This window comes from Postia placenta, assembly GCF_002117355.1.
Source record: "Postia placenta MAD-698-R-SB12 unplaced genomic scaffold POSPLAscaffold_6, whole genome shotgun sequence".
Classification (NCBI taxonomy): domain Eukaryota; kingdom Fungi; phylum Basidiomycota; class Agaricomycetes; order Polyporales; family Adustoporiaceae; genus Rhodonia; species Rhodonia placenta.
In genome coordinates, this window is record NW_020169837.1 from 1435973 (window position 1) to 1446149 (window position 10177).

At 55.5% G+C, this 10177-nt stretch overlaps 3 protein-coding genes across 3 annotated transcripts; 2 read left to right on the forward strand and 1 right to left on the reverse strand.

Moving 5' to 3' along the window:
- Window positions 1-431: 431 nt before the first annotated feature.
- On the forward strand, window positions 432-1395 carry POSPLADRAFT_1056263 (hypothetical protein; the record flags this gene model as incomplete). The annotated part of the gene is made up of 2 exons (XM_024480755.1): window positions 432-499; window positions 561-1395. The coding sequence occupies 2 exons, from the start codon at window positions 432-434 to the stop codon at window positions 1393-1395; spliced, it is 903 nt and encodes a 300-aa protein (XP_024339688.1).
- A 786-nt stretch (window positions 1396-2181) lies between these two features.
- On the forward strand, window positions 2182-3454 carry POSPLADRAFT_1140664 (hypothetical protein; the record flags this gene model as incomplete). Its single annotated transcript, XM_024485204.1, has 3 exons — window positions 2182-3193; window positions 3239-3351; window positions 3377-3454. 3 exons carry the CDS (start codon window positions 2182-2184, stop codon window positions 3452-3454), a joined length of 1203 nt encoding a protein of 400 aa, XP_024339689.1.
- A 4550-nt stretch (window positions 3455-8004) lies between these two features.
- On the reverse strand, window positions 8005-9559 carry POSPLADRAFT_1056265 (hypothetical protein; the record flags this gene model as incomplete). Its single annotated transcript, XM_024480756.1, has 5 exons — window positions 8005-8324; window positions 8373-8544; window positions 8593-8682; window positions 8732-9202; window positions 9254-9559. 5 exons carry the CDS (start codon window positions 9557-9559, stop codon window positions 8005-8007), a joined length of 1359 nt encoding a protein of 452 aa, XP_024339690.1.
- Between the last annotated feature and the right edge of the window lie 618 nt (window positions 9560-10177).

Below are 10177 nucleotides of genomic sequence, written 5' to 3' on the forward strand. Positions count from 1 at the left end.
GTAGCGTCCCTTGCATAGTATAAAATCTGTCGTACTTCTCTCCAAAAATAGAAGATCCGGTCCCCCCCTCGAGCTCAGAGCTCATAAGTCGAGTTCGCCCTGCGTCTAAAACCTTAACTGCGTCACTTCGTTCTTCACTGCGTATCCTCGAAACCTCGTCTACTGTGTTTACTCGTTGATACCGTCTCGACGAACCTTTCGACTTCGGCTATTGTCGAAAAACTGCGTTGCACCTCGAACCGCGTCCTAGCTAAGTCCACCCTATCGAATCGTGTCTCTTCCCTCTACGATACATCGAAGAGCTCTGCCAAGCTTCGATCGTCCCTACCGACCCCCGCTAACTACCCACAGCCTACGAGTAGCTTCGACGACGTGTCGAAGCCACCTCGTACATTCCCTAGCATTCGTAGCCTTTTCTGAGGGCGTTTCTCATGTTCACTCGAACCGCGGGACACCTTGCTGCTAACTCCCCTCTCACTAAGACAATAACCCGCCTCTAGTCCACCTAGGTCGTACCCAGGTTAGGGGTTAGGGTTTCGTAGATCGCATCATTTCTGGAGCCCACCGCGAGGGGATCTCAGGCAAGAATTCGCCGCTTTCGGGTTTCCGAAAACGTCTCCAGTACTCACCCGCTCGCAAGCGCGTGAGGCTGCTAGTCGCAGCACCGGCGAAAACCTCGACAGCTCCTCTCGAACTCTCTCTCCGACAATTCCCGGTAACTTCGACCGCGACGAAGAAGACGAGATAGACCAAGAACTTCAGGACGACTTCGACGAAGAACCGATCCCTTCGACCTCTGAAGAACGCACTTCGTCCCCCGAGCTTCTAGGCCTCACTACTACCGACTACACCACCTCGTCTCCTGATCTTTTCGACCAATCCGGTTCTTCGCCCGAACCCGAGGATCCCATCCCATCTACTTCGAATCTCGTACTTCCAACTCTGTCTTCTTTTCGCACCCACGCCCAGCCGTCCCTCGCATCCTCTTCGCGACTTTCAGTCGTACCTACGTCCGACCTGGCACCTCCGCCAGTATCGGCACCTTCGAACGCAGCTTCGAACTCCAACCTCGCACCGCCCGCACCTACGAATCCTTCGACTACTACCGCGTCCTCTTCGAGCCCAGCTCCTACTAACACTACGAACATGAGTCAGAACACGAACACACCGTTGATACCCCCGCGTGGTCATTCGACGGCACCGAGCTTCGACCCGTCGGAAGTCCGTTCGCTTCGGCGTTACTTCCAGGACCTCGAGGCGTTGTTCGCCCGGTGTCAGATTACCGACGACGCGGCCAAGAAACAGTGGGCCATTCGGTACCCTTCGATTGATGTCGCCGACTTATGGGAAACCATCGAGTCCTTCATCGACGTAAACAAGAGCTACAACGAATGAAAAGCGGACGTACGAGCACTCTATCCTGGTGCCGACAATACAAGAAAGTGGTCGCTGGCGGACATGGATCAGCTCATCGGAGAACGCGCTCGTATCGGGATTCACAATGCGGCAGATCTAGGCTGCTACTACCGCGACTTCATGGCCATTACGAAACGTCTCATCACACAGAACCGACTCTCCACTATCAAACAAAGTCGCGCATTTCTTCGAGGATTCCAGCCAGCGTTGCTCACACGGCTCGAGACCCGACTGCATCTCAAGCACCCCGATCACTACGCCGATGACCCATACACCATGGCAGAGATTCACGCTGCGGCTACTTTCATTTTACATGGTACATCGAGCACACCTACGACAGCGGCTAACCAACCTATCGCTTCGACATCGAACACTTCGACAACGGTGCCCCCCGGGATGATCAAAACTGAAGATATCTCGATGATCATCGAAAGCCTGTCGAAAACGATCACAACACTCATTCAGCCGACAACGCACGCTACGCACAACCACGCCCCCGCATCGAGACAACAAGCTGCCGTCCACGTCCACGAGAACAGCGGAGCTGAACAGACGTGCCACTACTGCGGCAATCGTGGCTGCAGGGTAGGCACCTGCGAGTTCGCGGAGATCGACATTCGGGACGGCAAGTGCAAATGGAACACCAAAGGCAAGATCGTCCTTCCAAACGGAAGTTTCTGCCCCCGCACTATCCCTGATCTCACAATACGAGATCGAATTTACGAATGGTATAGAAGAAATCCCGCAGCACCCGCCGCTCTGACGATGCTCTTCGAGATCGACGATCGCTCGACTGTGCAAACGTTCACGCTCAACACCAGCGGCAGGATCGAAGCGCTCGAACGAGAACTCCTTCAGCTTCGAAAGAGAAGGGAGGTCTTCGACGGCGTCGAGATTCTACAGCGGAAGAAGCCTACGACGACAGCCGTCCCGAAGAGCGCGGAAGCCTCGGGATCTGGTACATCAAAAGGAGTGGCGGCACCCTCGAGCACTTCGACAAGCACGGCCCCGCCTCCGACGATACCAGCAGCAGCACCCGCGCCGTCTTCTTCGCCGCCTACGCAATCCACGTCTCAACCTACTACTACGTCCGCTCCCCCAGCACCACCAGTACACCCCTTCGCAAACGCTCGCGACGCAACCTACGCCCCGCCGAACGTTCGAAACTTCGCAACTCCGCCGAAGCCCTCGAACGACAAGGGCAAGGAACCAGCGTACAAGACCATCGTCCCTATTATCCAGCTGAAGCTCGCCGAAGAAATCTTCCAGCGTTCAATGAAGTCGCAGTTCATCACGCTGACCCCAGAAGAGTTGCTGTCGATCGCGCCCGACGTTCGAACCAAGTACCGCGACACCGTCACCCCGAAGCGAGTCTCGACGGAACCCGTCACGTCGGCCCACATCGTAGAAATCGGCGCCGACGAGGTCATGGCCGTCAACCAGCTCTCGTGTTCAGGCGCAACGTTGGAACCTGGTGCTACAATCGTCCCCGACCCCTATGAAACATATCTGAAGCACATCCCTCACGGCGAGTACCCCGCAGAATTCACCGTCGCACGCGATTCGAACGCGATTTGTTCGATCATCGCGTTGATCGACAACAAAGAGCAGATCGAATGCATCATCGACCCAGGTTCGCAGATCGTCGCCATGTCGGAAGAGGTCTGTCTCGGCCTCAACCTCCTCTTCGATCCTACTATCCAGCTGAACATGCAATCGGCGAACGGCGAGGTGGACCGATCGTTAGGACTCATTCGAAATGTTCCCTTCCGCATCGGTGAGATCGTATTGTATCTCCAGGCTCACGTCATTCGAAACGCAGTGTATGACATCCTCCTCGGCCGACCCTTCGACGTGCTCACGCAGAGCGTCGTCAAGAACTTCGCCGACGAGAACCAGACCATTACGATCCTCTGTCCGAACACCGGCGAAACCGTCACGATTCCAACATATGCGCGAGGAAGATCGCGAAGACAGCAGCATCCTTTCGGGTGTCGCAAATCGCATTTTCTCGCTTCGAGGAATTGATTCCCCATGATCAAGGAGAAGCCGCGCTAGTCATCGACTACGATGGGGTAAAACCGAGTATTTCTTTCGTCTCTCCTATTGCTTCCTCGACTCCGAACGCTGTTTCGTCGCTGTATCTCTCCGCATGCACCTCCATCTCATCATATTTGCAGTCTCTTTACGCTTCGGACAATACAGCTTCTAATGCCGCTCCGTCGAACACTTCGACGTGGGTTTCGACTCTTCTATTTTCAGCTCTGTTTGCTTCGACTCCGCCAGCTCCCGTTCCGACGAAGTCCATCTCACAGTTCTCCAACTCAATTCTTCCCTTTCCTTCGACGACATCGACTTCTACCCCCTCGATGCACAAGATACTCGCCGCGACGAAGAAGAAATACAAGCCTGTCGCTCTCAAAACCAGACCCATCCTTGGTGCCGTCCCCGAGCAATTTCGAATACTTCGAGACATCAAGGGCGACCCTCTATCCATCATGCCTAAGCTTTCAACTGACCCCCCACCGTTCAAACCTACTGGTCGGTACACCCTCGAACACTTCGAAACGACCGAGAAGCTTCACGACGGCGACTTCCTACTTCCCGACGAACATCGAGTCCTCCACCACTTCATGTGCCTGCACAATGAAGCCTTCGCATGGACCGACGACGAGCGAGGATGCTTCAAGCCCGAGTACTTCCCTCCCGTCGATTTCCCCGTCGTTCCTCACACGCCCTGGGTGCAGAAGAATATCCCCATTCCGCCCGGGATCTACAACGAAGTCTGCGCGGTGATCAAGCGAAAGATCACCGCCGGAGTCTATGAACCATCGAACTCGTCGTATCGATCGCGGTGGTTCTGTGTCGTCAAGAAGGACGGTAAATCTCTTCGACTCGTCCATTCCCTCGAGCCCCTCAATGCAGTTACGATCCAACATTCTGGTGTACCGCCGACGCCCGAATACCTCGCAGAACAATTCGGAGGAAGACCATGCGGCGGCATGCTCGACCTCTACGTCGGCTACGATGAACGACTCATCGCCGAATCTTCGAGAGATCTAACGACGTTCCAGACACCCTACGAAGCCATGCGCCTAGTAACACTCCCGATGGGTTGGACGAACTTGGTCCCGATCTTCCACGACGACGTCACCTACATCCTACAGCCCGAGATCCCGCACGTTACGGTGCCCTACGTCGACGACGTTCCCGTCAAGGGTCCCGAATCAGACTACGACGGCGAACGGCTCCCTTCGAACCGTGGCATTCGACGCTTCGTATGGGAGCATTTCGAGAACATGAACCGCATAGTCACTCGAATGCGCTACGCCGGAGATACCTTTTCAGGAGTCAAGAGCGTCCTAATCGCTCGAGAAATCATGGTGGTAGGACATCGCTGCACTCCTCAAGGACGCCTCCCCGACGACTCTCGCATCGCTTCGATACGCAACTGGGGTCCCTGCGCTACTCTATCCGACGTTCGAGCATTCCTCGGAACCATCGGCGTCGTTCGTATCTTCATCCGTAATTTCGCTCACCGCGCCGACGTGCTCGTACGCCTCACGAGGAAGGACGTCGAGTTTGAGTTTGGTCCGGAGCAAATCGCAGCGCAGGAAGACCTCAAGGACGTGCTACTCTCATCCCCCGCACTCCGAGCCATTAATTATGATTCCCCCTCTCCCGTCATTCTCGCAGTCGACACGTCGTTCATCGCCGTCGGATATCACCTCTGCCAGTGTGACGAAGCCAACACGCGAGTCCGTTACTACAACAGGTTCGGCTCGATCACGCTCAACGATCGCGAACGAAGGTTTTCACAGCCGAAGCTCGAGATCTACAGCCTATTCCGCGCACTACGATCCCTTCGACTCTACCTGATCGGCGTTCGGAACCTCATCGTCGAAGTCGATGCTTGGTACATCAAGGGTATGCTGAAGAATCCGGACATAGCCCCAAGCGCGAGTATTAACCGGTGGATCGTCTCGATTCTCACATTCCATTTCATGCTAGTCCACGTCCCCTGTACAATGCACGGCCCCGATGGTCTCTCTCAACGCACAGCTCAACCCGGCGATATCATCGAAGACAAGGTCGACGAAGAGTTCGACGATTGGATCGACCAGATGCACTCTTTCATTCACCAGATTCAGCCCCTCCCACCCGTCCCTTCGCTTGCCATCTTAACCAATGACAGAGCCGAGGACGGCTCAGATTTCAATAAGGAGGAGGATAGCTACGAGCTAGTGCCTCGATCGGAGCAAGCGCAACTCGCCGACATGAAGCTCGACGACGTACTCGAATTTCATCGAACGATAGCAAAGCCCGACGACATCTCCGAAAGTGTTTACGAAGGGTTCATCAAGTACTGCATGCAATTCTTCCTCGACAACGACACCCTCTGGCGCAAGGACAGTCACGGAGCACACAAGCTGGTTGTCAAGCCCGGCGATCGCCTTCGAATACTTCGAGAATGCCACGACCGCACCGCGCATCGAGGAATCTACGCGACCCGAGCCTTCGTCAGTGAGCGATTCTGGTGGCCGTTCCACTACGCCGACATCGCTTGGTTTGTTCGATCGTGCCATATCTGCCAGTCTCGACAAGTGCGTCAAATCCTCATTCCTCCGACCGTCGCAGTACCAGCTCCCATCTTCACGAAAATTCACATCGACACAATGCACATGCCTGCCTCGGGTGGATACAAGTACTTGGTCCAAGGTAGATGCTCGCTCACGACTTACCCCGAGTTTCGAATGCTTCGAAAAGAGACAGCGAAGGCCCTCGCTGACTGGATCTTCGAAGACATCCTCTGTCGATGGGGTGCGCTCAGCGAGATCGTCACCGACAATGGTACGGCGTTCATCAAGGCGGCTGTCATGAGTTGGTACGGTGTCTAGCCATTTTTTAATTTTTTCCTTTTCGCGGGCTCGAACCCGCGACCTCTGTACTACATACCGGATATGGACGCATCGTTATCTACTGTACGATTAGATTAGATGGGTGGCAGTGCACGGCACAGCTCGGGCTCCGCTGACACAGCCGCTCTGACTCACCGGCCCCCGGGGCCGCGTCAGCATGCTGCGCACGGACCAGCTGTGCACGGACCAGTGCGCACAGCCTCCCCTAAACTCCCCCTGTATATAAGCCTGCCTCTGCTGCCCTAGGGACCTCAGTTTCGACCTCTTGTCCCTAGGTCAGTAAGCCCCTGTACATACTTACTTTCCTATGCTAATTTACTTGTCCCTAGCCTTAGGTTTGAGCGTAGCTCACCATCGCTTCGGTGAGATCTAGTCGGACGCCCCCAGCTTTTAGGTTTTCCCCTGTCGCTTGACCTCAAGTCGTGACAGCGGCCGATTACCTTTCAAAGAAGTACCACATCAACCATATTCGAATCAGTGGGTACAATTCGAGGGCGAACGGTCTCGTCGAACGTCCGCACTTCAGCATGCGACAAGCCTTGTTTAAGACAGCCGATGGAGATGAGAAGAAATGGTCCCAAGCTGCGTATTTTGTATTTTGGTCCGAGCGCATCACGACTCGACGACGCATGGGCTGCTCACCCTATTTCGCTGTTACGGGCACCCATCTGCTCATTCCTCTCGACATCGTCGAAGCTACGTATCTGCAACCACCACCGACTTCGATTCTTTTGACGACCGATCTCATCGCCCGAAGAGCCATTGCGCTCCAGAAACGCGTCGAGCAAGTCACCGAACTCCACTCGAAGGTCTACGAAGCACGTCGAACTGCAGCAATTCGCTTCGAGAAAGAGCACGAGCACTCAATCCAGGATTTCAACTTCAAGTGCGGAGCCCTAGTGCTCATACGCAACACGAAGATCGAGAAGTCCCTCAACCGCAAGATGCGCCTGCGATATCTAGGCCCCCTCATCATTGTCTCGCGCAACAAGGGCGGCGCGTACATTGTGTGCGAACTCGACGGTACAGTCCTCGATCGACCCATTGCAGCATTCCGCGTCATTCCGTACTTCGCGTGCAAATCCATTCCAATTCCCGAAGATCTCGAAGATGTCTCGACAGAGCGCCTTCGAGAACTCGAACTATCGAATTCTCTAGGCGATGACGACGACGATGAAGTCGAAGAAGCCGAAGAACGCGACGAATAGAGGTTCTTCCCTTTATTACTTGTACAACACGATACGTACTTTCTTCTCTCTGTTCCGGCTCTCACGTTACGCTATATGCTTGATTTTCTCCTACGTTCTAGACCATCCCTTGTACGAATATCTTTGATTCAACTCGATAGTCGCGACATCGTTCGACGTTCTACGAACGCTTCGATTCGACTGTTGCGCGGAGGCTCACCTTAGACGAGTCCTCCTAGGCTGTGATGACAAACTGAGCCTATATTTTCATTAAGTCCATTTTTCCTCGCTACGAACGTTTCTATTTCACCTTCTATGTCCTTCGATCATATTACGACTTGCTTCGAACACACTTATTTTCATTTCCTGTTTTTCTTAGTTCCCGCTAGGTTTCGTCTAGGCCAAAGGCCACATTTTCCATTCGATCATCTATGCGATATTCTACGACATGAGTACAACTACAATACGACTTGCCCCATCGCCTAGTCATCGTCTACAGCCCCGCGGACGAACCCGATTCCTCCATTCGCAAGCGCGGCCTTCTCCATCTTTTGGAGGTCGAGGTCCATATCGTGTAGGAGCGCTCGACGGCGAGCGATGAGAGCGCGCTCCTCGCGGATGACGCGAATGATCCCCCGCGACTCGTCGTCGAGGCTGAGCGCATCGAGGTCGTCCTGTTCCAGGCCAAGGCGTCCGGCCCCATCGAGAGGCAGTCGTAGCAATGGGCGTGGAGGCTCGTCGACTCGACGCTTCTTCAAACCACTCGATTCTGCGACCGAAGGCACGGGAGAGGACGGCCGAACTACTAAGACGTCAGCCAAGGTTAGGACACCCAGAGGAAACAACTTACTGCGCTTTTTTGTAGTCGATCCCCCGCCGCGCGTTTTCTTTGTCTTGCCAAGCACAGACACCTTGTCGAAGTAGCAGCCCTGCTGGAATTGCGCGCACCTCTCGCAAGTCGTGGTGTTCTCGACCCACATGCACTCGACCGGGGCCGAGCGGTAGCCGGCGCAACGATCACACTATCGAGAAGTTAGTATTGAACAGCTTCGACGGAGAGTCGAGCTTACCTTCTGTCCGGCCCGACGCTTCGCAAGCGCAACGGCGGCCATATCGACCTCCGTCATCACGAACGGACGTTCGAGCGTCCGCGGAGTCTTCTACGAAAGAGAGATTAGCAATCGAATGACGACAGAAGAGAAAACTTACGACCGAAGGGTCATCCGACAACTCGGTGACCTCGTCGTCGACCCTCGCGCGCCCTTTCCCCTTGTCGGCACCGGCAGGCGCGGGGTCAGGGAGGAGTCCCTCAGCGGCCGCGATCTTCGCCAACTCCTCGTTGGCGGCCTCTTGTTCGCGACGCTCGTCTTCGGCAGCCTGCTTGCAACGGTCCTCTTCGTCCTTTCGACGCCGCTCGTCTTCGAGGCGACGGTCTTCGGCGGCTTTCGCACGCTTCGCAGCCTCTTTGGCGCGTTGTGCTTCCTCCTCGGCGAGGCGCTTCTGCTCTTCGGCGCGTCGTTCGACCTCGGTGTCGATGGCGGTCGCGAGCTCGGGCCAGTCACCGCGCGCCCACTCTACCCACGACCCCGACGCCCGCTCGGCGAGCTGTTTGACGGCGGCGGCCACGCGCAGCTCCGTCTCCTTGTCGCGGATGGCGCCCAGAGCCTTGCGATAGGCGAGCTGTTCGAAAACAAACAGTTAGTCGGGTTATGCAGATTATGAGCAACTTACGACGAGAGGCGACAAGTCTTGCGCCCACTCTTCGACCACATCGAGCGTGGCGTCGGCGGTCGGCGGAGCCTCGAGAACCACGAGCAGAGAGGCGAGGCGGCAGTTGACAAGCGAAGGAGTCGACGCAGGGGTGGCGGAACGAGAAGACATCGTCGAAGCAGGGAGTATGCGAGGTAGTGCGGCGAGGTAGCGAAGAGGGAACGATGGACTGGGGAAGATGAGGCTAAGTCTATCCTGCTTATAACCCCTTTTCGAGCAGCGTTTAGCGCCGACTACATGGCGTTCGAAGCCTACACGGGTTGCCATGCCGCTTCGATCCGTTCACGATCATCACGCTTCTCGCATCACGTGGAGGACCGAGGACGGTCCAAATTTCAATAAGGAGGAGATGATAGGCGCCAAGCCCCTCTGGGCCCCGATACAGCTCTTTTCAGCAATCGCATCCCGCCCGGCACTTCGGCTCAGTCACCCAACACTTCGATTTCGCCTTCGACGCTCTTCGACATCTTCGACGGTGCGCGACGCTTGCTCGAAGCTCGGCGCGGTCGTCCCGATGCCTCGCGCGTAGATCTCGGGACATCTCCTGCATTCGGCGGACAATAGGGCCACTTGACGCCGTTCGTCCAAGCGCGGGCATCGCTCCGTGCCACACCAACGTAGCCGGTCTTTCCCGATTAGGTATCGAACCTCGCGGCATGCCTTCGACAACGGATACCGGTCCAAAGTGTCTCGTATGTTTCTCTTCATCTCCGTGTTCGGCATAACGTCACTCTACCAATGGACTTGATATGTGCCACTCGGTGAGGCAGACTCGTGCGGGACAATGCAAAGCCCCTCGTACTAGTGTGCCACTCTCGATAGTCGTAGCGTCCCTTGCATAGTATAAAATCTGTCGTACTTCTCTCCAAAAATAGAAGATCCGGT